Genomic DNA, 26,564 nt, shown 5'->3' with positions numbered 1-26,564 from the left:
AGGTGGCTATGGCTGCCACTGACTCCTATTCCCTCTGTCTCCTCTCTCTCCCTCTGCTTTCCCCTGCTTTCCTGCTCTCTGCTCACTGGCTTTAGTGAGCCCCGTGCTGCAAGGGTTAAGAGAAACCCCAAAATAAAGAGTTGTGAGCCCCTCCACAACCACACACAAAAAGATGACAGGACACGCAGGAGATGATCCTTTTCTAAATCAATACAATTTCTCAAATTTATTTTTTTTCTTAAAGAAGTACTTCTAATCTCTGTCAAAAGGGAGGTGAGGAAAGGTCCTCCCTCCCTTGTAAACACTGAAATACAGATCTGAGAAACCAGGGTCGACACACACAAAAAGTGCATTTTACAAAATTATCAACTAAAATATATTTTACATGAATTATGCTTCCATCGAAATTCTACCAGCTCCATTTTCAGGTTCGAAAAAATATTTCCACATCTAAGAGATTTCAAAAGCATTTAAGTTCTGGGCAGCAGATCTGGGGCAGAGGGGCCTCGATCTCTCCTGCTGGGTGGGGCCGGCCTCCTGGGTGGCAAGGGCCCAGCACCCTGGGAACTGGCAGGCTCCACAGCTGGCTCTTCAGAGCCCCGATTTTGCCAACTTCTCCTACTGCAGAGTCCTCTGGACTGATGCCTTCCTCCGAACAGCTTATTCCACAGAAGGGACCCCGAGTCCCTTCTCTTCAGGTTTGGGCTGGGGCCTTCCCTGTGTGAATTCACCTCTGAGGCCTCCAGGCCTCTCCCACCGCAGCGAGGAGCAGGAGCAGCCCAGTGTTCTCAGGGGCAGCCCAGGGCTGGGGTTGCTGGGAGTGTCCTCAGTGTTCACTTCCACCTCCTCCTTCAGACCCTCCCTACCTGTCCTCACCCAGTGCCCCCTTCTCGCTCGGCCTGCTGGGTCCGTGTCTGCCCTGCCTGGGGCAGGAGGACCCAGCGCTGCCTTCCTTGACTCCTGCCCCCAGGGATGTGCTCGCATGCAGGTTCCCAGCACCAGGCCCGAGCCACACGGGGCTCCTCTCCCTCTCCCCACCATGCTCCTCTTTGGTACAAATAGGAAAGAACCAGGCTGCTCCAGCCCCCTCACAGAGAGCCCCAGGGCCAGGTCCTAGTCCTGGCAAGGACAACAGAGGGCTGAGTCTCCTAATCTACTCTGGGGAGCAGGGTGAGAACAGGGACCCTGGGCAACAAGAATAAACAAAATTCGGTCCTTAGCTCCTACAGCTAGTGGCTGCAGCTCAGCAGGTCTGCGGACTGGTACAGTGTTGTTTCTCGCTGGGTTGTAAATTAGTGCAATCTACAAAAGACTAGGGCGAGGGGTGGCAGGGCAAGGGGGGGCCACAGCACTCCTTTGGTTTGATTTCAGGTGGGTGTGGCTTGAAGAGTCATGTGTGAAGTTCTGCAAGAGGTTTCCTAGAACCTCCAAGTGTAAGGCAAGAGGAAAAGTCTTCAATAAATCAGGTAGCAATTTTCCTTGCCCCCTGCCCCCCACAGCTCCCTTTTGCCCTCCCAGACACGACAAACCCCATGTTGATCAGTTAACTTCAGGGAAGCCAGACCTGCTGGGTGGCCCCTCACCGGGAGGTGAACAGGAAGCTGACACCCATGACTGTGAGGGCCCGGTAACTCATCCCAGCACCAGGGGCTACTGCAGGGGCAAAGGAGGAAAGCCAGGGAAAGGCCCTGAATCCAGGAAGAGGAAGTCAATGCTCTGGAAGCCAGACTCTGGCTCTCTCTGCCTCAAAGGAACGAGCGGGAGCTGTGCTAGAATCAGAAAGAGGCTGGTCCCAGGCTGACGGGGAAGCAGCGGGTCACAGTGGGTGAGGTAAAGCTGGCTCCTGCTGCCCCTTGAAGGGCCCAGGGGAGGATAAAGAAGGCCCTGTTGGGCCTGGCTCCTGAAGGACCTCCCCCATCCCCCTAGGGCTCAATGTCCCTCAGGCTTGGCCCAGCCTCAGGGAAGACTGCTTCTTTAGGAGTCTCTGCCCAGGGACCGGAGTGGTACCCTGGGCCAAGCTGAGGGCTCTGACACTTTTCTTATACCCTGGCCTCCCCTCCCCTCCCGTAAGACCCAGAACCCACAGAGGCCCCTGCCCTCCCCCCAAGAGAATCGCAGGCCAACAACCTCAGGCCCCTGTGGCCCCTTAACCAAGTGCTGTGCTTCAAGCAGTGCCCCCTGCCCTAAGCCCCACTTGCCTGTGGGCAGCCCCGATGTGGGCAGGAGGAGGCTACTGGGGGTTTTTGAGGATGCGGCCATGGCGGAAGTCATAGACATGGCGGCAAAGAAACACCAGCTCAGGGTCCGTGTCCTCCGGCACCGTGCGGTGTGGTGGGGTGGAGTAGTCCGCGGAGGGGGGCACCAGTGCTGTCTTCCGGCTGGGGAGGCCCTCGCCTCGGCGCTTGGCCATGGCACAGAATCTGCAGCGACACACCACTCATGTCGTCATCAAAGCCCCCTTTGCAGGAGGACCATTCCTTCCCCACCCTGTGCAGAGAGCTGGGCAGTTGCCTCCGACCCAGGCAAGGCCTGGTGCCGCCTCCATCCCCATCCAGGGCATCGCCTTCTGTCGCTGGGGAACCACACCCACCAGGGCCTCCCTCACGACCACCTACCAACTCCCCTTCACGTTCTCTGAGCGCAGTACAATAACCACCCCCAATTTTGTCCAAGCACTCTCCCTCAGACACGGAACAACTTTTTTTCTTCTAAAAAAATCAGATGGCGCAAGCAAGTTGTAAAGAAAGAAGTTCTGGGAGGCCAGGCCCAATGAGATCCCCTTGGGGATCACAGGCAGCCCCCCAGCAGCACTGGGGAGAGGCTAGCCAGACACACAGGGCACCACCCACCTGCAGTACTCCGCGAAGGTCAGCACGTAGCACTTCTCCTCGATGCAGGCCACACTGTTCTGGTCCTGGTGTCTCGATGCAAAGACTTCATTCTGCAAAGGCTCAAAAGGAGACAGGATGAGATCAGTTACCGGGCTCAGGAGCACCTAACTCCAGGAAAAGCTGGACATTAACCCCAACTCTGCCGCTAAAACTCCTGACCTGAGATCACTCCAGCTAGTGCCCAGAAAGCTAGGGCGCTTCCCTGGAATTTGAGCCAAACTGGTTCTCACCTGGCAGCCCAAGGCATCCCTCCCAGACTCTGTGATGTTCTGGAAAAGCCAGATACCTCCTCCAGCCTGTCGTTAAGCTTCCTACCCCCACTGCCAGCCAGAAGAGCAGAGGGGAGCTGGCGCACATCTTCCCAAAAAGTCCCAGAGGGAAGCAGAGTGAAAGCAGACCCAGATGGGGAAGACTACACCCGGAGGGCATTGCTGCTCCTAGCATACCTCTGGGTCCAGTGCTAAGGGGTGTCAGGAGCAGCCCTCCCCTCCCTCTCACGCTGCTGGCAGCATCAAAGGGGGCCAGGTGTGCGCTTCACTTCCCCTTTCTCGTCTACAGGAGGGCACATTCTGGCACCCCCTGCCTGCAAAGGCTCCCTTTCTAGATGAAGGTTACCATTCCCTTTGAAACGTGAATTGGAGCAGTGCTGAGAAAAAAGACTGAAACCCGGGCCCTTCCCCCAGGTTCTCTGGCATCCAAGGTGACAAGTCTAGGGACTTGACTACCCACATCCGCCCTCCCCATTCCACCTCTTGTGCTACAGCTTCTCCCCCTGCCACCCCTGCCTTCCCCACCCTGTCTGCCCAGGGGCTCACCTCGTGCATGCTGGGACTGCGGCCTCCCTGTAAGTGCTCTGGTCTGTAATACCACAGGAGGCTCATCATCAGCTCTCCTGGAGGACAAGAGAAGTGGTCAGGGCTTGAGCGGGCAACGCCCGAGTTCTTCCTCAGACAAGGCAGGCAGGATGGCCACTTGCCCTGGAGGCTCATCCAACTTCAGTGCTGGGCCACTCCTGCAGGCTCTAGCCACCCTTGTCCTACGCCTCAGGCCCAGCCTGGCATTCAAGTGGCCTGGAATGCCTTTAGGCATGAAGGGGAGGGGGGAGGCAATGACAGGTGAGGAAGGGTGACAGGCAAGTGCCCAGGTGCTGGTGGCTGGAAAGGTTAATGGACTGACCCAACCGAAGCCACAAGGTCGTCTGCAACGTGCCCTGGCTGAACGAAGGCGGGCCGTGTGAGAAACAGGGACATACTGCCGCCAGGTCTAAATGCAGGGGCTACCTGATTCGGGGTTCTCCCAGAGGGCTGAGATTTTGGCCACATAAGGTGTAGATGTCTTTCGTGGGCCTGACTTGAGGAGGACAGTGTCCCGGACTCGAATGGTCTCTCCGTGGCGCTCGACCGCCTGGTAGCTTTTCCGAATGGCTGGCTCAGGTTCATCCTGTGTGACAAACAGGTGACACAAACAGGCTTGTGGGGCCACACGCAGAGTAAAGGAGGGAGCAAATGATGTCCTCGCTCTGCCGTCCTCACGGCAGTCAAGGCGCCAAGGATGGGGATCTGCAGAAGCAGTCTGCAGGCTGGCCCCTCCTCCTGAAGCCTGGGCTCAGGGGCAGGAGGAGTCCCCATGGCCGGATAAAGGACGAGAGATGGGAACAGGGCTAGGAAAGTGGGATGGCCTGGGTTTGACCCTTCAACCACCACTGCAAGTGGTGTAGCCCTGGGCAAATGACTTAATCTACTGCTGAGCCTCGGTTTCCTCATCTGTGAAACGAGGATAATTACAGGAACACGGGGTATGTACCTCACAAGGCAGTGGCGAGGATGAAAGCGGATAATGCATGCAGAGTGCTTAGCTCAGTTCTGGCATCTAGGAAGTGCTCAGTAAATTTTAGTCGACGTTCTTTTCCTCATCCCAGGTGTTCCTGTATCACCGATTTCCTCTGCCTACCCAAGGTTTCCCTATACATTCTCATCTAAAAAGCCTCCACAGAAGTCTTGCATTTTAAAATCCAGAATAGAGGGGGCAGTGTGAACGAGGATAAGGAATGGAGACACTGCAGGCAACTTCTCCGAGAGTCAATAACAGAGACAGCAGCCACCAGCAGGTCTGTGTGCACCCCCGAGCTCCCTGAGGTGCACAACACGGGATCGGTAGGGGCAGCGGGGCAGGCTGGGCTAGCGTGGCTGGTTCCTGGAGCACAAGTGAGCTGGAGCCCTCCATCACCTTTCAGAGTAGCTAAAGCCAGGGTTCCTGGGACCCACCTCACTGCAGGTCCCGTGTCCCCAAAGCCACCCTCTCTTCTCCCCATCGGCTGAGACCTGGCACTCACCAAGACATAGACAGCCTTCTCACAGGCAGCCCCAACGGGCACCCAGCCGTTAGTGCGGCGGCGGCGGCGGCGGCGTGGACGTGGGCGCTGGACACGTGATTGCTTGGGGTGGCTGGGCCTGCGGGCAGCCTTGCTCCTCACAGTGTGCCTACAGCTGGAGCCCGTGCGCAGGCCTGACTTGGAGCCGCTAGGAGGCTTGGCGCTCTGAGGGCAAGCACGGGCTACTGTCTGGGGCTCCGAGGTGGGCGTCTGGAGATGAGGGACGGGCTCTGCTGCAGGTGGCACGCTGGGCACAGGGCATCCCAGGAGGGGGTGGGCAGGTGAGGCAGGGTGGCCAGCTTCGGGAAGAGGAAATTCCAACTGGCCCAGGGACCTGCAGCCTTCTGGGGAAAGGAGAAAGGGGTCGGGACAGGTAAGGACAAGCAGTAACCTCGCCCTGGCCTCTCTGCTTTCAGAGCCTGCTCCTGTCTTAGATTCTAAGTGTGAACCCAAAGGCCACTGAAGTGACAGATGGGGTGAGGCACCTTTAAGGTGTATTGTCAGAGTGACTGGCCAAGCCAGGGTGTTTCTTGACCTTGGAGACTCACAGACATTCTAGCCTGAAGGAAGAAAGGGGGTGAGTAATGGAAACAGCTTCTCTAACTCTGACTTAATCTTTTCTGAGGCTTCCATGGTGCTTAGGAGGCGGGGAGCTGGACTCGGCCCAGAATATGAATCCCACACCTGCCTCGTACCAGTTGTGTGACCTCGGGAAGCCACTTTACCTCTCAGGGCCTTGCAACAGAAGTAGTAGCTGCAAATGTCATGTAGTCTATCCTACGTGTTTCTCTTATCAATACACTAACTTATCCTTACAATGAGCCTATGAAGTGGCTATCATTATTCCCACCTTACAATTAAGAAAACTAAGACATCACGGAGTTACTGGTTTGTTCCACGGTCACACGCTAAGGAAGTGAGGGAGAACACTGCACTCCCCGTCTGGCTCTACAGCCTATGCTTGATCACATGCTACATGGCCTCCAGTCTGCAAAGTGCTCCAGGGCAGTGCCTGGCACATGGTGCTTACTGGTGTCCCAGGGCAGGGGGTGAGGGCCTCGGGGACCACAGCTAGGTGTCTAGACTTGGAAAGTGGTACAAAAGAGAAGGAAGAGCCAAAGAAGAAGCCTATTCTCATTTCTGAGTTCCAACTCACGCCAAAATCTGAAATAACCAGTCTGGACAGAGTTGACTAGTCTATAAAGCTTTTTTATAGACCCCTAACAAGAAAGGCTGTGGGGGAGGGGAGAGCCCTGGGAAGACCTGGCCTCTCACTTCACCAGCGGCAGGGCAGACTCGCCAGCCGGGATGGCCCTGGTTCACCTTGTTTCCACCCAAGAGCCAGGAAGGGAGCTTGGAGAGGCTCGCAAGGACACTTTGGGGGAAGAGAGATCACTGCGGGGGTGTCTCATCAGCTGCATCATAAGCCTCTCAAGTGTGTGGGTCTTGCCAGGAAGGCAGACACCAAAGCCACAGGCCCCAAGAGTGCCTTGTCTGTGCCAGGGCACCCTGCCTGTTTTTGGGGTGTGCCCACCCCATCCACCCCTAGCAAGGTGATGCTAAATTGGGGCACTTTTTCCCTTTCAAAGCCTGCACAGTGGGGTGAAGATGTTTTACTGCAGCTGGCACCATCTACTGGGCCTGGTACCCCCCACACCCCCAAATGCTGAAGCTGTCTGGCATGCAGATGGTCTGGGCTCCTAGAAAGCAAGACATTCCGGCTTTCTTTGAGGAGAATAGAAGGGACATGGGGACAACCTGGCAAAAGCCCTAATTTTAGTAACTTGCTGCTCAGAGTCTAAGACTGGAAATCCCAATGGGGAGGGGAGAGGCCCTTCCCCCCCCACCCCACCACCAGCAAAAGGCTACCTACCTGCCAGGCTGAGAAATCTCCATAGATAGTGGGGACAAAGCAGGGCTGCTAAAAGCTAAATGTGGGACCCCTTCCCAGGACTGCCCCTAGGATTGGGGAACAAAAGGAGGAAAACACTCCCCCTTCTAAGCCCCCTACCTCCCATGCAGTATCTAGACCCCAAGGATCCCCACAACCCACCTTCCTGGGACACTGTGTCTCAGAGACTCCCGAGTACAGGAGTGTCACACTCATTTTCACCAGGGGCCACATCAGCCTCACGGTTGCCTTTAAAGGGCCGAATATAAGTTTAGGACTGTATAAATGTAACTACTGCTTAACTGTTAAGCAAGAGCTCGGTGCTGCCACTGGGTAGAAACAAGGAGCCAGGCTGGATAGAATAAGGTGGAGGCTCAGATTCAGCCCGCGGGCCTTGTGTTTGCCACCTGTGCCCTGTACATCCTATGCCCAGGAAGGCTTACCTGCTGCAAAAGGCATTTTGTAGGAACAGCCGCCACAGGTAGTGCCGATGTGGGTAAGAGCAGGGGGCAACATTTCACAGATGCTATAGCCATTCACTTCAGCGTCCTCGCTGGAGCAGTAGTGAGAGCCCCAGGGACGGTGCTGGAAAGGGGTGCCTACGGGCACTGATCTCGGGGCCAAGAGGAGCCCCTCATTGGGTGCAGCCACTGGGGACAGCTTGCCCTCGGGGAGCATAGGGCAGGGGGAGTAGCCCCCACACTGTAGCCCATCTCGGCTACAATACAGGTAGAAGCTGCCTAGCGCAGTGAGCTCAGGCCGACCACACAGGCCACTGTAGTCGGCAGGGTTGCCCGGCATCGGCAGGGGGGATAGCTGGGGTGTAGGGAAAGAGGGCTGGTGCAGTTCCTGCTTGGGGGCAGGCGACTCCTCTCCTGGGCGCCCAGGCTCTGGCTTCAGGGCTGCCTGCCCACCCATCAGCAGGGGCAGGTGGGGACGTAGCCCTAAGGGGCTCTCCAGAACCTTGCTCAGAGGCTGGTAAGGTAGCTGGCTGGCTGGCCCTCGAGGGGTGGCAGATAACCACGGCTCCTCAGGGCACTCTTGCCAGCTGGGTGAGTTTGCAGCCTCTCCAGAGTTGGCCCCTTGCCGGGCCTTGGGATAGTTCTTGCCATTGACTTTGGCCCACTTTGGCCTCAGGGCCTTCAGTGAGGGTGGCTCAGTCGAGCGACCGTCTGCTTCGGGGTGCGCACGAGGTGGTCGCAAGGGTAGCTCCCGCTCCTGGCTCAGCTTTAGGAAGGCAGCTGCATTCAGGCTGGCCACCCTCTTGGGAGCTGGGTCACCATCTCGGCGAGCACCTTCATCTGGTGCTGGCTCTGGGGACAGATCCCGACTTCCTCCTCCGAAGTCCCCCAGCTTGGGCCGCTTCTTGGAAGAAGACCAGCCCCCTGTGGCCCTGTCACGGTCCCGGCTGTGGTGAGGGTCTCCTCCTCGACTGCGGCGGCTGCCTGCCAGGCTGCCGGTGTCGTCCCGCTCCAGCAGCAGGTTATTGAGGGCCTCGGCATTGAGGGAGGCCAGGCGCCGCTTGCGGGGCTGGGCAAGGCCAGTGTCCTCACTGGATGAAGCTGGGCTGGAGGGCTTGGGCAGGTCAGGGGGCAGCTCATCAGCCTCATCTGCACTCCGTGGACCTGCCACATTCTCCAGGCGGGTCAGCAGCACTTTGCAGGCCTTGGGCTTCTCAGGAACCAAGGGACGCTTACGCAGCGGGTAGTTCTTGCGGCGTCCCGTGAGATGCCCTGGGCTCTCAGGCATGCCTGGCTCCACACCCTCCGCTCCCTGCTCCATATTGCTGCCCTCCATCTGCAGGGGCTCCCGGCGGCCAATGGGGCCCGAACTCAGCATGGGAAGGGACTTCCTCCGAGTGTGTGTCATGGAGTACCTCCAACCTGCAGGACAGAAGGCAAGCAATGAGAGAAGCCCGCTCTGGTCTGCTCTGCCGCCATCTGCAGTCCATCTAGCCCCACCCACAGTAACTCTGGCCTACCCTCACCCCATCTCCAGCCTGGATTTTCAGGGGACCCCTCTTCCGGAGTGCTAAGGTCCAGTGAGGTCGGCTACCAGTGGCTCTGCAAGAAATGGTTGCCCCATTCTTTCAGCCCAGGATCCTCTGAAGTAGCCCCTAAAGAGGCTACAGAGCAACACAGGCCCCAGGGTCAGAAGACAGAAAGAGCCAGGGGCAAAGGTGGTTCTGACTGTTTTTCTCCCACTGGCTACTCATCTCAGGCCAGGAGGATCTGAAGACGCCGAGGGAGGACAGGGGCTTGTGTAGTGGGAGCCCATCTGTTCCTTCAAAACCATGTGGGCCAAAAAGTTTGTTTTTTTTTAACCATAAGATGGCTCTAGTAGCACTTAGTTGTCTCTAACTTCATTCTAAACAATTTTGTTAGGTTGTGCTGTGACAGCTGTCATATCAGCGTGCATTTAAAAAACATCAAAATTGGTGAATTTTTGTGTAGTCATTTTAATACTGGTGATGGAAGAAAATAAACAACATTTTTGGCACATTATGGCTGCTTATTTCAAGAAAGGTAAAAATGTAACTGAAATGCAAAATACGATTTGTGCAGAGTATAGAAGGTGCTGTGACTGACCCAACATGTCAAAAGTGGTTTGTGAAATTTCGTGCTGCAGGTTTCTTGCTGGACGCGATGCTCTTCGGTCGGTGGACCAGCTGAATGAAGTTGACAGCGACCAAACCGACACATTAATTGAGAACAATCAAAGTTATACCACATGAAAGAGAGATAACACACTCAAAATATCCAAATCAATAAAGTTACTGGTGAAAATGAAAAAAAAAATACACCTTTTATTTTACAGAAAAACCTAAATGGATTTTTTGGCCAACCCGATATTGCCAGCACCCCCCCTCCTACCCCCCGTCGTGCTGGGGCCTCTGAGGTCGGCCACAGGATGATAAGGAGGTAGGCAACGAGGAGTTGCGAAGAGGAACCTGCCTGCTGGGCCTGGAGGAGGCAAAGTCCAGCCTGGGAGGACGCCCTGCTGAGCACGCATGGCAAGACAGCTATAACCTGGATCTGGCTGGAAAAGCTCAGGAAGGGTGAAGGCCTGGCTGTGAGGAACTGGTGGTCAGGGGAGGCCGCAGCGGACCATAGGGGCCAGACCCACCTTGATTCAGGAGATTCCAGGGAAGGGCAGCCTAAGCAGTGCCAGAGCCCGTGGAAGGGACGTTGGTAAGGCCAGAGCCAGCATTTCTGGGCAGGAAACCCAGACGGCACACTAGTGTGATACATCTTTAACCAACCCCCCACCCCCACCCCACCCAGTCACTAAGAGTTAGGAAAAGAAAGTGTCAAGAGAAGGCTGACTCAGGGGGCTAACCAAAGCTCCCCTAGTCCTGCCCTAGTCCTCAGGTCTCCCGCCTGGTAGGCAAGTCTCCAGGCAGGAAGACGGATGGGGGAGTGCCAGGACGCCCAGAGCTTCTGACAGAAAATGGCCTCGAGGAAGCATCGTACCCTAACTTTGCTTGTCAAATACTCCCCCCCACCCCACAATGTACCTGGGCAACTGGACCCCATTCTGAATGAGAGGCCAGAGTCGGGGGTTTCACTAGAAGCTTGGCCAAGGCAATGAAGAACGGGGGAGCGGGAATTGGTGGGCAAAAACCACTGAGCTCCTCATCTACTCTGCAATCCAAAACACAGTGCTGTCAAGTAAGGTGCCAGCAAGGCCCTGCCCTTCGTGGCACCCTGGGACCCCCTCCCCGGCCAGCAGGCCCAGGCTTTCAAGCTATATTTTCCCACTGCTATTGTTATTCTCTTATTGTTATTCTCTTCTCTTCTCTTCTCTTCTCTTCTCTTCTCTTCTCTTCTCTCTCTCTCTCTCTCTCTCTCTCTCTCACACACACACACACACACACACACACACACACACACACGCACGCGCTGCAGTTCAGGACTTAACCCTGAAAGACCCAGACCTGAGTGCTCCCAGGGATTCTGGAGCCCTTCCCAGCTTGCTCCAGTGGCCTTGGGCCGGTGGCTAGGCTCACTGAGTATATCTTCTCTCCTGAGACGTGCTCCACTGGTAGAGACCGAAGAAAACCAGGCTGAGGGCAGCGTGGGTGTCCCTCGCCCCCGGGAAAGGACTTGGGAAACTGGAAAAAGAAGGCAGCATGCCAGGAGTTGCCCTGGCCTCAGTGTGGGGACCTGCCACTGCCCAAGACCAGATCCCAGGGCATGACAGTCACAGAAGGCCAATCCGTTCATTCCTGAAGCACAGACAGAAGAGATTCTACAAAACTCCTGGCATCTGCTAGGCTCCCTTAGACTTCTGCTTCTAACCAGGGTGACCACTCACCCATTTGCTCAGCCTGCTGATTAGCAATGCATCCACCCTTTCACTCTCAAAAGCAACCCACAGGCTCTTTTCTCAAACACAGGGCACCCCTGCGCCAGAGGTGGCAGAGCAGCAACAAGGAGAAACACATCTGTATTTCCTAGGAAAGCCTAGGCCTGGGCTTCTCTCACCCCCAGAGGGCCTGGAGACAAAGGGCAGCGAACAGACCACACCGCAGAGCAGGGGCCGAAGCCCCTCGACAGGCCCCGAGTTACTGGAGGAGCCAGGTCTGGGAATGGCTGGGGGCCGAGGCTGAAGTGACCTGAGCTTGTGGCCTTTAAGGACACAGACAAGTAAAGAGCAAGGATGGGGTGGATGGGAAAGAACGGGAACACAGGGGGCGCTTTCAAGCCTGGAAAGCCAAAGAGCAAAAGAGCCCTGAGCCAAGGGTGACTGGTCTGCCCCTAGGTCTCACCAGCACTCCCCCTCAGTTTGTCCGCTGCCTGGGTAGATGGGATTCCGGGACACTTTCTCCCCATTCAGTCTCTACCTTCAACGTGCAAAACGTCCCAAAACGTCCCAGACAGGGAGTTGCGGGGGGCGGGGGGGCGGGGGGCTTCCACGTTCAGGAGCCTGTCCCCAGAACCTGGAAATGTGTTCCCTTAAGAATCCCTCTCTTCACCTCCTGTCCCTCAGGGACACCCACTGTACGTCCTTCCGTCCTTCCCCCCGCTGATGGGCTGACTATCTGGCTGACTACCAGGGAAGCCTCTAAATCACTGAGTGTAAGTCACATTTCCAAATCAAGCCTAAGAGCCTCCTGCTAGCCTCCCATGACTCTGCCAAATCCCGTCACCCACTGAAAGCACCCAAGGCCGTCAAAAGCACACTGCAAACAACTCCTAGCTTGCAAGCAGTGCCTAAGGCTGCGATGTCATTCACCATCCTGAGAGGAGGCTGGGGTCTCTGTTGCCTGCCTCGCTGCACTCCAGACTGAGGAGAGCCAGACCGGTGAGGAACTCCCTCGGCAGCAGCTCCCCCACCACACCCCACCCCCCCGAGGGTAGAGCTGGGTAGAGGGGGTGCTGCAGGGGGTGACCCAGCTCCTTGGGGAAACAAGATCCTGGAAAGCAGTAGGCTTGGTTCCCATTCCAGCTCTGCCAGTCCTCCTGCTGTCCTGCTTCTGCTACTTACACAACCAGGAAATGCTACCACTGCCAGGGGACAAGGGTGCCTGCGTTCTTGCAGCATTACCCTCCTCCTTGCTGGGAAGCCTTGTCTTTTCAGGCACACACAGTCCAGGCCCGCCCGGGACAAGGTTCCTAGGAGGGACTCCCCAGGGCACATCACCACGCACCTAGATCACGTCAAGCAAGCTCTCACTGAAGAAAAGCAGTCTGACTGCCGCCAGCTGCCATAAAGGACAGCTGCTGCTGGTGGTTCCTCTAAGCGAAAGACCAGCAAACCACATGGTGAATCCAAAATCACAGGTGTACTTACTCTAAAGACAGCCCCAGGCACATGGGGTCTAGAAATCTAGGGAGAGCGCAGGGACAGGGAGAGTGTCAAGGCGCTGCCCCCACCGCCCAGGGCCGGGGGAACTCATCTCCACAGAAACAGACAGGGAGGGAGGACTTGCCTCTTGCCCTCCAGCTGTAGCACACTCAAGGTGTTGTGTGCAAGGGAGGGTCAGAGGCTTGGAGGGGTGTGGGCTGCGGGCACCTCTGAGGGGGAAACCAGGGTGAAGCGTGGACAGGCAGGTCAAGCCCAGATTTCTCCAAAGAGCAGAGGTTGGTCTGTGGCAGGAAGAGGTCCTGAGTCTTGGCCCTCCCCATACTTACCAGTTCCAGGCCACAGTCCCCACGCCTAGACTCAGGGATCTGCCCTACTGCCTTTCCTTGTCAACTGCCTTTTCAAGTTTCCTTTTTAGGCTTTTTGGTTTATTGCATTCAAGGGGACCTTAAATAAGGGCAGACCAGGTGGTCACCAAGCTAAGAGCCAAGAAGAGCCCTGAACCAAGGCACCTCCCAATTATACCTAAAGCCACACAACTGGCACTAAGTTACTGCCCTCCTCTGTCACCTCTCTTGGAATCACCTCCCTCCTCCTCTGAAGGAATAACACTTTCTCACCCTGGCTGGCCAAGTAGCTCAGCTTGTTAGAACATTGTCTTGCTAAACCAAGGTTGTGGGTTCCACCACTCCCCAGTCACAGCACTACAAGAATCAACTAATAAATGCACCAATAAGTGGAACACAAATTGATGTTTTTCCTCTCTCTCTAAAATCAATACATAGAAATTAAAAGCACCCTTGCTCATGAGCACGGAGTTTCTTCCTTCCATCTTTTCCCAGAGAAGAAAAGCAAGAGCACGAAGGCAGGCTCCTGTTCCTTTTATTTTAGTTGAAGTTATCTCATGGGAAAACGGAAAAGTGAAGCTGCTGAAATTCTTACGATCAAGCCAGGTAAAGAGACAAGGCTGGCAGAAAGAACCAAGCCTTGGAGTCAGGCAGACCTGGATTTAAATGCCAGCTCTGCCCCTCACAGCAACTTACTCCTCTGAATAGCAGATTCCTTCAGATACCCCAAATGAACCTTCCCAAAGAGTGGTTGGTAAAGATGAGAGTCACCCTGCTCAGGAGTCTACCAGGGCAGGAAGCAAAGTCGTGTCCCGTCCCCCTGCCCCTCCTCTACTTCCAGACCCACAGAAGCAGGTGGGCCTGACCAGTTCCCCACAGTAGGAGTCCAGCTTCCTCTGTGAGAAATCTGAAAAACAAGAGTGCACCTCGGCCCTGGCTGGCGTAGCTCAGTGGACTGAGCACGGACTGCGAACCAAAGTGTTGCAGGTTTGATTCCCAGTCAGGGTACATGCCTGGGTTGCAGGCCATGACCCCCAGCAACCACACATTGATGTTTCTCTCTCTCTCCCTCCTTTCCCTCTCTCTCTCTCTAAAAATAAAAAAAAAGGAGTGCACCTCAACTCTGCTTTGCTACTAGTCTGCAAAAAACACCCAAGCGTCAACCCCAGAGAAAGATGGAAATGCTGCTTTCTCTCCATGCAGGGCCCCCTGTGGGGTGAGTTGTGGGGGGTTCGGTTTACAACATAGCACGAGGGCAAGGGGCAGAAACCATATCCCAACAGACCCTGAACAACCGCTCCACACCTCCGGGGAACACTCTACTCCGCGGTGAAAGGTGAGCTCCTCAGATGCTAAAAGCCTGGGGATGGGGGTCAGAGGGCTTGCGTTCTGCCTGTTCCTGCCATCTGACTGCTTCTCGGTGGACACGCACAGAAAGGTGAAGTCCCTGACAGGCAGCACAGAATGAGCTCAAGGCCCAGGGCCCCGCCCCCTGGTGCCCATTGGGCCGTACTCATTGTGGGCTCTCAATTCACTGACATCAGGTTGAGATCCTACAAACACGTGGGCAGGAAGCACAGGCCTCCCAACCAAAGGGAAATGGCCTGACCTGCCTGGACACAGCTTGTTTTATAGACTGCCCTCTGGTCTGGCAGCCATCTGAGGCACCGAGCCTGTCCCTCGGAGGCACCAAGCCCATCTCAGCCTGTCAGACCACCCACTTTTACAGTTCACACTGGGGGCTCCCAGGAGCCCTGAGAAAGGGGAGCAGTCCTGCTGGGAAGACCCACCCCCACCCCACGTGGGGTGTGGGGTGCAGCTGGCCCTATCTTTGGCTAATCCTGCCCTCTCTGACCACCCCAATAGGACAGCCCAGACACGCAGGCCCAGACCCGCATTGAGTGTCCAGAACCTCCACACGCACAGTCTCCTGTAACTGTAAACAAGCATAAATCTTAGTGAGGAGGGGAAAAGGGGTTTTTGTTTTTAAAAATTATTTACTTATTTATTTGTTAGAGAAAAAGGGAGGAAGCAAGAGGGAGAGAAACACTGATGTATAAGAGAACCATAGATCAGTTTGTTGCCCCTTGCACATCCCCAACCAGAGACCTGGCCCACAACCCAGGCATGTGCCCTCATCAGACGCCAAATTGGTGCCCTGGCTGGCGTGGCTCAGTGGACTGAGTGTTGGCCTGTGAAGCAAAGAGTTGCTGGTTTGATTCCCCGTCAGGCACATGCCTGGGATACAGGCGAGATCCCCAGTAGGGGATGCTCAGGAGGCAGCCACACATTAACGTTTCTCTCCTCTTTCTCCCTCCCTTCCCTTCTCTCTAAAAGTAAATAAATAAAGTTAAAAAAAGAAAAAAAAAAAAAACCAAACTGGTAACCTTTCAGTTTGCAGAATGACGCCCAACCCACTGAGCCACATCGGTCAGGGCAAGGGAATTTTAACTCAGATTATAATAACACAACCCCCCCCCATTTTATATTAGAATTGTAATTAAGTATACAACTATAGGGGTGGGGAAAAGTAGGTTTGCAGTTAGTCGTATGGAAAATAATACAAAAACTAATAAATAATAATACAAGAATAAACTTGTTTTGTATACTCACAACTGTAAACCTACTTTTGCCCACCCCTGTGTATACCAGCAGAGTTGGTGGAATCGCCTCCTCACTGGAAACTGCCAGTGCTCTAGCCTTCGGGCAAGGTCCTACCTACAGGTAGCGGGGCTGAGGGAGAGAGACAGTGTACTCCCTGGATCTAGAAGTCATCACATACATGCAGACCCCTGAACTAGGACAGTGGGCGAAGAGCATTGTGTTTTAGTCAAACCACAGTGCTCTGCTTTAAGCAACTGACAAATTAGAACCTGACAAATTAGAAGGTAATCAGGTACAACACAAAACTGGTCTTTACAGCTTCCATTAAAGGCACATACCCCTATTGTAAACAGTCTGCCTTCCCCTGGCTTCCTCCCAGCGCACAGCTCCTGTGTGCCCAAGGTAGGCCTGTACCTGCAGGTGTGAGTCCAGCTAAGCCAAAGCACCCGAGGCTCAATCCCAGGCTCAATCCCAGGCACACGGCACCTCTGTGACCTTTGCTCAGTCAGCCAACATCTGGTTCCCCGCCACGGCTCAACACAGGACAAACTCACATGGTTCTGGAAGCCACTTGGTGCTGCTGCTAGCCCTAGTGGGCTTCGTCAGCAAGCTGAACTTCTCTGAGCCTTGCTTTCCTTGTCTACCCAGCAAGGTTGTTATGAGGATCAAGTTAAATGAGAACGTGTGGCAAGTGCCTGTCATACAAAGGGTGATCAATACAAGCTCATTCTTTTTCCCTACATTTCAAGTATTAAGCTAAGTGCTAAAGAAAAAAAAAAGCAAAAACACCTAAGAAATTGGAGCTCTGGGCTGGCAGGAAGACACAGGACTAGAGTGTGACAGGGACTGTGATGGAGTGCCCGGAACTCGGTGCGGCGCGCTCTCGCTGCAAGGCAGCCTCAGAGGGCGCCCCGAGCCGGGGCTCTATTCAGACACCAACGGCCTCCTGCATGCCAGGTGTGCCGAGGGAACAGAAAAGCCCAGTAGGAAGTGGGCAGCACTCTGAGAAATTCATTTCACAAATGTTTGGATTCAGGAAGGGGCAACAGACAAAAGCTGAAGTCTTGACGCAGCAGACAAATGCGCCTTCCCCCAGACTCAGGCTCCCTCAGACCCTCCCACCCAGACTCAGCAGTGCCCGGGCTCAGCCAGAAGCAAATCTCCTGGAGTGGCACACGCTTGCTCCAGGCAACTAACAACTCTGGGAGATATAAAACAGGAGTAGGGCTGGGTTCCCCAAAGCTCAGCAACAGGCCCTCAGCAGAATTAGGTAGAAACTTCAGGTTACTAATGCACCATTCTTAAAAAACAAAAACAAACAAACAAAACAGTTCACCGGCCTGCTCCTGGCCCGTCTCCAGGAGTGGCAAAGGATATGTGCTGGTTAAACCACCAGGATACTCTAGGAACCAACAACTTAGATTTCTAAGATGGCTTGCCAAGACTGGAGGTGCTATTTCATCCTGAACAGAAAGTGGCCAGCCAGGCAGAGATGGAAGCTCTGCCCTCAGCCTCCCCACAGCAGGTCCTGACCTTCTGAAGGAACCTGTCCTGAGGAACAAGACCTAAGACTAGGCTTTCCCGATGCTCCACCAGTGAGAGCAGAACCACAGGGCAGGTCTTACCAGAGTTTCGGGCATCCTAAGTGATTAGTGGCACCCTCATTAGGATGCAAGCTCTGAGGGGACAGGCAGGTTCTGCCTTCCTTACCGCTAAATTCCATCCATAGGGCTTAATAAGAGCTTGTTGGATGAATGAAGATCTGGCTGCCCACCTGCCCCAACTCATAATATTTTTACCCTAGATAATGGCATCACTTGAAGCCCAGGACAAGACACTGACCTCCAAACTCAGCCACATCCCCAGGAGTCCACTGTACCTCTTCAGTGTAATCCACAGTTCAATAAACAGGGCTACTTCGGGAAATCTCTCACGTTTACCCAGCACACCCTCTTTCACTATCATTCTCTTTCTTCTCGCTCTCAACTTGCCCAGGTATCTCAGGAAATAATCCTCTCATTCCACTTCTTATTCCCAAATCTTTAAGGGAGCCAGGGTGGCCCTGGCTGTGCAGCTCAGTGGACTGAGCACCGGCCTGCAAACCGGCCACAGGCTCATTACCCAGTCAGGGCACATGCCTAGCTTGTGGGCCAGGTCCCCAACCAGGGGCATGCAAGAGGTAAAGGTCCTCGGTGTGGGGTGTGCAAAAGGCAACCAACAGATGTTTTCTTGTGCAGATCACTGTTTCTTTCCCTCTTTCTCCCTTCCTTCCCTTCTTAAAAAAAAAAAAAAAAGAGAGAGAGAGAGAGAGAGCAAGAGGCACACTTCTATCAAGACAAGGAATGTCACAAATATTAAGGTGAACTCAGCAGCGAAGAACCAGTTAGCATTACCAGTCCCCAAATGCCCTAAGTGTGCAGGGTAGGAAAGTCTCGCCCCACTGCAGACGCTTCTGGTCTAACAGGATGGCTCATGTTTGTCAAGCACTCACTGTGTGCCTGGCACCACCCTAAGCGCGTTACATTTACTCTCATTTATCCTCACAACCACCTCACAGGGATAGCTATTATCTCACCCCCAAAAGGAGAAAACAATGGTACAGAGAGGCAAACTATTTCACCTCTCTGTACACCATCACTGGGATCCGGGACAGCTGCTGGGTCCCGACGGACACTGGAGACCAACGTGTGCACTCAATTCTGTTTTTCTGTGTTGTTTTCATTACTGGCATCAACATATTATTAGTTTCTCCAGATTTTTAATCACATGAGGAACTGAGGATGTATTCTGATTAAACGTCATTCATTGGTGAACTGGCCAGGGAACATGAACGAAATTTTACAGATTGTTCTCTCGAAAAGTCTGCTCAAAGTTCGTAATACATTTTTACACGTACTTTTGAAAACAAACCCATTTTATATCCTAGAAAAGGGTAAAGGCTTCAAAAAGGCATGCTGTCTCGATGTTACAGTAAATCCAGAAAAGTTGTCTACAGACACATCTAACCACACTTCCTTACTCAGGCGCACTGCCCTTCCTTCACCCAAGCGGCAACGAAGGCTGAATCTGTCACACTCCAGAAAGACACTTCAGTGTTTGAAGACATAGTAACTGCCCCTTGGCTAACTCCTCGAGGCCAAATAAATCCAAGTCCTTTCAATTTTCTCAGAAGATCTCTTATAGTCATTTCATCAATTTTATAATTATTTTTATTATTTATTTTTAGAGAGAGGGCAAGGTGGGGGGAGAAAGAGAGGGAAAGAAACATCCATCAGCTCTTATACATGCCCCGGGGTGGGGGGGGGGGGGTAGTGGAACCCACAACCCAGGCATGTATCCTGATCAGGAATCGAACTATCAACCCTTCACTTTGCAGGACAACACCCAACCAACTGAGCCACACCGGTCAGGACTATAATTCTTTTTTACATTCTGTCCGAACTGTGTGAACCCCTCCAGGCACACAGCAGGGGAGGCCCCTCACTTCTGAGGCCCTATAGTGGAAATGTGAATCTTTCCTTCTGGCATACTTGTCAGGATATCCTGGCACCAAGCAGTACCCTAACGCTCTTCCCATGATTTCTATGAAGATCCTCTAAAAACTGCTAATTCACCTCTATACCATTGGCCAAATAAGAATGTCATTAATGAAATGAAGTTCCCCCAAACATTTCAGACAGATAGCAGCAGTTGGAGATGGGCCTAAGTGTGGGCCACCCTCCTCTGCAGGCGGGGACGGAAAACTGCCTCTTGGGAGAGTACTGGGGCAAATGGGCCTGGAGACAGACTGGGAGGAGGAGTGACCCGCTCCATTCCAGGTGAGACCCCAGGGTCACAAAAAGCAGAAATGCAACAGGTCCCTTCTTAACCTCACCTCTGCCTCCCAAATCCACTAGATAAGCTGATGTGAGAAAGAGGATGTAGACCCCAAGTTCCTGTCTGCACCCATCCTGTTAAGAACAGTCACTTGTCACTTTTTCATTCAGATAACTTAGTGTGTTGGAGAAAAGTTCCCATTTCACATCTCAAAGAGGCTAAGAGACAAGCCCATTCTTTTATTCTTAGTGGGCTGGGCTTGCAGAGCATCTCAAGGGCAATGCTATTTTTTATCTTTTTCGGGGGGGGGGGGCAGAGGGGAGCACACTGAATCAGGTGAATAACCAACCACCCCTACAGGAGTATCCCACTGGGAAATACAGAATCTGGATGAAAATGCTTCCCAGGACACAACACAAAGTCCTGGGCACGACTGCCCTGAAAACGGCTCACCAAACCCTCAGTCCTCTGCTTCCCAGTTTCTAAACCAAGTTGCCCAGTTAGGGCACCAATCCCCCTCCCCTTAGTGAAACCCCAGGCCCTGTTGGTGCTTAGCAACTCTTCATCTGCCCCTGAACAGGCCCGGCCCTGAGCAGGCAGGCGGTCTGCAGCCTCCCAGCCGCCACTGCTCTCTTCCTCCTCCTCCCTGTTAGCCGGTTTACTGCTCATTAGTGGCCGTACCAGGAGGTGGGCAGGGGAAACATAAAGGAACTGAAATTCAAACCAGTCTGTTTTACTCCAGTTAGGTGCCTTCCATTAAACCAGGCCAGATTTCATCATTCAGGTCCTCTCTGTCCCATTCTGGGGAGGTCAAAGCAGCACAAAGGGTGCTGCAGAATCTCAGGACCCCAGGCACCAGAGCCTGCGCTTCCAATCATCACAAGCTCTTGACTACACCCTGTATTTTCCATGTTTCCAGAGTTAACAAGGCACTTCTAGCCATGAGCTGGTCCATCAAGTCAAGGCCAGGGACCTGCAGAGCCGGAGTGCTGGGTCTGCCCCGAGTACCCAAGCACACTCTCCTTGTCCCTTCGAAGTCCCCAGCACAATGGCAAGTTCACAAAGGAAGTGAGTCTTGCCAGGCTGTGCTAGCAAATTCCCATAAATACTTAGGCCAGCGTAGTACTGCTTATGTACAATGCTTCCCCATTGAGAGATGCTGCTTTATTTACATTCTTCACAACCCATTCATAAAAAGGAGGCCCTTTAATGTTGGGGTTGTCCATATAATGCTCCATAAACCTGGCAGCTTCGGCTGGGAGCCTTAGTTCAACACAGGCTACTTCTCAATTCCAGAGACTTTTTCCCCTTAAGTTTTTTCTTTCTCTTTAATGACTCACCTTGCAACAGGGCGCTGAGGCCAGATGTTGCCAAAGCAAGGCCAAGAGGAATAAGAACAGATAAAATAAAAACACACAAGTCCTCCTGAATGCTGGGAAGGAGAGGTAGGGAGGAATGAAAATAAATAAATTGAAAATTCCCATAGAATTCCAATGTGAAGCACAGTGGAAGGATAAATTCCTTCTAGGTTTACTGAAACTTCCTTTATGGATGTCAAAATGCTCCCTAGCTTACACCCTTACATACCAGAGAAAGTGTGGACAGGATTTTTTTTTAAACCCCCAAAGTAAAGGTAAAAGATGGCTCATTCTGGTTTTTCATTTGTATGGCAGATGATTTAAAAAACAATTATTTTTTCTGCTTCTGCATATGTGTTTCAGGGATTGCTGGAACTAAGAGGGGGCACCATTTGCTCAGAATGAAGACACTCAGGCAAACCCCAGACAGAGAGGGCTATGTTCTCGAACCCAGAGCAAAAACAACCTGAGCCACTGAGGAGTGAGCCCAGGGGCTGCAATCTGAGGTAGCTTGTCTCCTGCTACAGTGGAAGCAAGGAGAGTAGTAGTGGGGATTTTTTTTTAATTGACGGGGAGCGGTCTACATTGCCATGGCAACTGTGAGGGGTGGCTTTCCAGCTTGGAAGGGAAATGCTGGTCCATTAATCATCAAACTGGGGCACAAAAGAGAGGTTTGGGGGAAAGGGGATGGATGCAGAATTTATTTTTTCACTGTCTAGACTCAAACTAGTCACCACTCTTCGTTCCCATTTCCCCCATGGTCTGGGGTTCATGGTGAACAAAAACTGAAGTTCTGAGACAGCTGGGATCAGAGCCTTCCTTTCTGATGGGTCCATTGTGGGGCTGATCATGCCTCCCACATTGGCAATGACCCTACAAACACCTCTTCCAACGCCAGTCCCCAAGTCCCATCCATGGGCCAGACCCAGGAATCCTTTTCTTTTCTGTTCTCAGAGCCCAGTTTTCTCCCTCATTTACACCTGGGATTGAGAAGAGATAAAACATATGGATTCATTTAGCACGGACAAGGAAAACTGCGTAAGAACAGCAAAGCTGGGTGGAAAGAATGGCCCGAGCGATAGGAGTGAAACGGGATTACAGTCTAATTCATGTCTATATCACGTCATGAGAGTAACCCGCAGGACAGACTTCTCACCAGATGAGATATCAGAAACAGCTAACTTTCCTTTGCTCCCCACACTAAAGCACCCCAAACATGCCCTATCTAACATGCCTCTGACAGAAAAGGTTGGAAACCACAAAGCATTCCATGCTGAGCATTGCTAGGAAAGCAGAAAAGAAGACTTCCCCTCTGTTCCTACCCAACTAAGCAGTCAACTGCATTTATTCACTCAACAAAAACAATGTGTATGACACTATCAGAAATCCTGGAATATTCACGCCCACTCACACACACACACACACACATATACAGGTTTAACAGTCAATGTTGGCCTCGAGTGGTTTGAGTGACAGGGAGAGGTAGGATGAATAGGGTTCAGGCGGGAGAAGGCGGCGGCAAGGGGCTCCTCATTGGGGAAAACTGGGCAAAGCAGCAGAGCAAAGATGCAGGGAGATAAATGTGCACAGCATGGCTGGGGGAGTCAGGGGGAGGGAAGTGTCTGCAGTTAGACTGTCAGACAAGGGGAGCCACTGCAAGTCTGGGAACAGGGGCATGACAAGGCAAAGGGGTGCTTTAGGAAGAGTCATCTAATAGCTGTGTAGAGACGGGATCAGAAGGATCAGAGGAAGCAGGAGGAAAAGGGAGGCCAGGACAACAACGCAGGCCTGACATGAGGCCGGGAGCACAACAGAAAGGAAAAAAAGGAGGGAGAAAGCTATAAAAAAGAGAAAAACCTCTTCACTGGCTAGCCTCTTCCGAGCCAACCCTCCTAATCACTTGATCTGACTGGCGTGAGACTCCTGGCCAGGTAAGAGCCTGTCCAAGAGGAAAACCATTGTTTTGGCAATTAATTCCCTTTTACATCCAATGGCCAGACCAGATCACCCCCTTTTTACTGCCACCAAAAGAAATCACATTCTGTATAGCCCCAAAGAAGGCACAAGGGCCTTCATCGTTCTCTGAATCTTAGACATTCAATTAATCTCAGAACAAACTTTAGTCTCCTGCATGAGGTAATACATCACATTCCCACAAGCCTCAAACTCCACTCAGGCTGGGGTCTAGATCCTCAGGGGGAGGGTGGGGGTGGCCATAAATTAACTCTGTGCCCATACTAAGCAAGGCTGACAGGCGGCTTTCCCAAGAGTGAGATTACAGCCTACTACAGCTGGGAGCAACTCTTAACCAATACCTACCAGAGGTGGGACTCAAACCCAGATTCTTAGCAAAAATCTGCATTCTAGACAGCCTGAGTCTCCACGTCGTTGTGTTTCCGACCATTCCACCTCGGGGTCACATGAGGGAACATGGGAGCTCTGAGGGGATTTTTGCAAATGAGAAAACAGCATCCAGAGCTGGTTACTGGTGGGCTTAGAGGAACCCATAGCTTAAGCCACTGGTTCCCAAGTGTCCTCCAGCTGGCCAAGTACAACGTGTTCCTCTAGGACACGCGGTCCCTCTAGGGCCCTTTTCCGGAAGACATGGGTATGAAAAAGGTAGCAAGTCAAGTCCCTCAAGTGACACAAAGAAAAAGAATTGGAAGGCTTTTTCATTTAATCATTAAATTTCTGCCTGAATTCATAAACTGAGCTTCTCATTTATGTGGGTACCTTCTTTGGCTACTAAAAAAAAGTGCTAAAAGCAGTTAAGGATGGATTGCTGGAGCACATCTGGAGGGTGTCTCCTAGTTCCCAATACAATTGATCTGTCCTCTTAAAACTGTCGACAGTGGGTGACTGGGAGAAGTCCCAGGTGGGACTAAACCTCTACCCGTGGGCAAACTGCTTGCTGAAACCCCTCATTCCTAGGAGGGTCCACAATGATTCACCACGCTGTCGCCTGCCTCCGTAGGTCCAGCAACCTGGTCGTTTCCAGCCAGGTCCTGCACCTCTATCCCTGTGCCCCTCCATCCTGGCCAGGTCGACCTCACTCTTCCCAGAACCTCGTGAGGATCCGCGGCTGGAACGGTGAACCAGTGCCACAGCTCTTGTCGGCGGGCGCCCGGGCCCCCGCAGTCCCCCGGGCAGAGTCCGGCCTTGTCGCCCGCCCCACCGGATGATGGCTCGGACCCGCTCCCCTCCCCGACGCCACCACCTGCGCCCGCTCCGGCGCCGCCTTTGTCCGGCGCTTCACCGCCGAGCGGGCCCCTCTAGCCCGACCTGACCCGGCCCCAGAGGAGCGGCGGCGAGGCAGGCAAGGCAGGACCAGGCCGGGCCCAGAGCACGGGGTCCCGCTGTCACTTGGAGGCGGTCTGACAACTTCGATCCCTCCGCCCCACCTCGGACTCGGCAGCCGCTCTGCACGGTCCCCGCCGGGCCTCCCGCGGCCCACACTCGCTTCTCGAACCGGTTCCCTTCCGTCTTCGGCGCCTCCCTTCCTCTCAGTCCGATCCCATCGGGTCTACACTACCCCCCACCACGGCGCAGCCCCCATCCCCTACCCCCCATCTAGCAATAACCGGTCAGCCCCTAGCGCCGGAGGGCGCCCCCCACCCTGAGCACGCAATCCCGCGGCGCCGCCCCCGGCCTCGGCCCCTAGCCTCAGGGACCGCGATGGGGGAGGGGGCGCGGCGGGGGAGGGGGGCCAGGGCTGCGTCGCCCGCGCACTCGGAGCCGAGCCGGCTACGCCGCGGCAAGGAAACAACCAGCGTCCTCCCGCCCTCCGCGGCCCGGGACGCCCGCGCCGCCGCCGCACAGCCAAGCTGCTACCCTGCGGCCGCCACCCACCCCGCCCCCGGCCATCGAAGCGAGCAGCCCCCGGGGGCTGTCACCTCGAGGCGTGCCGCGCTCCCCGATGGCGGGACCGTGGCGCCGGACCCGGGGGAAGGATCAGGCGCGAGCGAGCCGGCGGCCGCACCTGCTTCGCGTCGTCCGTCCGTCCGTCCCTTCCCGGGCTGGCGGGGGCGGCGGCGCGGCGCGCTCGGTGGGGCGCGCTGACGGGCGGCCGGTCCTCTCCTCTTCACTCGCCCGCCTCCCTCGCCCGCTCCCTCCCGCCCGCTCGCCCCTTCCCCCCCCCCACCCGACCCCAGCCCTTAGCTCACCGGGACGGCGGCGCGGACGGCGCAGCTCTGGGCGCCCGCAGGCCCCAGCCGGGCTGGAATCCGGCGGCTGGAACCCCCCGGGGGCGCTCAATTCCCGGGCTCCACGCTGCTGCGTCAGCGCCTCCTCCTGGGGGCCGGGGCCGGGCAGGCGGAGCGGGGACCGCGACCGGGCGGGGCCGTCGGGGGGGCGGGCGCGCCGGGGCGGGCGGACGGCGAGGGCCGGACGGGCGGGGCAGGCAGCCGGACGGGCGGACGGCGGGGGCCGGGCTCCGGGATCCGCTACGCCGCTCGCGGTTCCTCCACAAACTCCCCGAGAGCGGAGCCTCCGCCACCCTCCTTCCTGCTTCCTCGTCCCCAACCAATCAGCGGAGCGCCCCTCGGCCAGCTCCGCCAATCAGCCGCCCCGCCCTGCGCTGGCCCCGCCAGCCAATCCGGCCCTCGGCTCCCCCTCCCAGCCTCCGACCAATCAGAACCGTGGGTCGGTCGTCCCAACGCAGGGGGCAGCACGAGGCGGCTGGGGGAGGCGGTGCGGGGAGTGGTGGGGCCTTGGGGGAGGGGTACGGTGCCAAGGGTGGTGGCGGGTGGTGGTTTTCTTTGCCGGCTTCTTGGATTTTTCTCTTCGCCTGCAGAGCCTAAGCCTGTATCCCATGGTGACCCAAGCCTGGAATCCTAATCCCCCAGCTGCTACCCCACCCCCGAGAAATCATCTTGCCCCCCGCCCTGGTCGTAACCCCTCCACATCCCGCTTCCACCTCCTCCCTAGCACCCACTGGAGAAAACTGCGGGCCAAGGAACACCCCCACACTCGCCAGCGGCAGCTGCCCCCAGGGCAAAGCTTCGGGAAGACCAGACGAAAATCAAGCGAGGACAACCCCCCCTTTCCTGCAGAAAGGGCCCCAGACTCCAGCGAAAGGGCCCCGACTGCTGAGAAGCCCCTCCCGCCCTTGCCTCATCTTTCCGACTTCCCAGGCTGCCACGTCTCCTTTCCTTTCAAGCAAGGTCGGTCCTGGCTCGGTAACCCCTCACCCGCATCTCTTTTTCCTGTTTCTCCTTTTCACCTACCGCCCCCCACTCCAGCTCCTTATTCACCTTTCCCAGAGGCAGAGTGTGGAACCCTCATCCATTAACAGCAGAGCCTGGTTTGTGAGTCCTTGACACCCACATACCCTCTTCCACCACCGCGGGGAACATCAGAGCTTTCCGAGGGAGCTGGGTGGTGTGTGTGTCCGGGGGCAGCCTGACAGCCCAGGCTGGACTCCCTTTCCTCCCCACTCCAGGATGGGACCAAGCGTGGACACTTACCTGGCTTTCCCCT

The 26,564-nt window shown here is 54.8% G+C and overlaps 1 protein-coding gene across 2 annotated transcripts; it reads right to left on the bottom strand.

Moving 5' to 3' along the window:
• Positions 1-192: 192 nt before the first annotated feature.
• BAHD1 (bromo adjacent homology domain containing 1) lies at positions 193-25,509 on the bottom strand. Of its 2 annotated transcripts, none has more exons than XM_045823260.1 (7): positions 25,250-25,509; positions 7,597-9,036; positions 5,224-5,606; positions 4,172-4,331; positions 3,707-3,783; positions 2,850-2,950; positions 193-2,420 (listed from the first exon to the last, which is right to left on the bottom strand). In XM_045823260.1, the coding sequence occupies exons 2-7, from the start codon at positions 9,020-9,022 to the stop codon at positions 2,231-2,233; spliced, it is 2,337 nt and encodes a 778-aa protein (XP_045679216.1). In that variant the 5' UTR covers positions 9,023-9,036; positions 25,250-25,509; the 3' UTR covers positions 193-2,230. The 2 variants fall into 2 exon arrangements, with proteins under 2 accessions (XP_045679216.1, XP_045679215.1); XM_045823259.1 differs by having other exon boundaries at positions 2,850-2,941; positions 25,250-25,380.
• Positions 25,510-26,564: the final 1,055 nt, after the last annotated feature.

Source organism: Phyllostomus hastatus, unplaced genomic scaffold (assembly GCF_019186645.2).
Source record: "Phyllostomus hastatus isolate PE091 unplaced genomic scaffold, TTU_PhHast_1.1 phas_scaffold_501, whole genome shotgun sequence".
In the NCBI taxonomy this organism is placed as follows: domain Eukaryota; kingdom Metazoa; phylum Chordata; class Mammalia; order Chiroptera; family Phyllostomidae; genus Phyllostomus; species Phyllostomus hastatus.
This window is presented reverse-complemented; position numbering and strand designations above follow the sequence as displayed.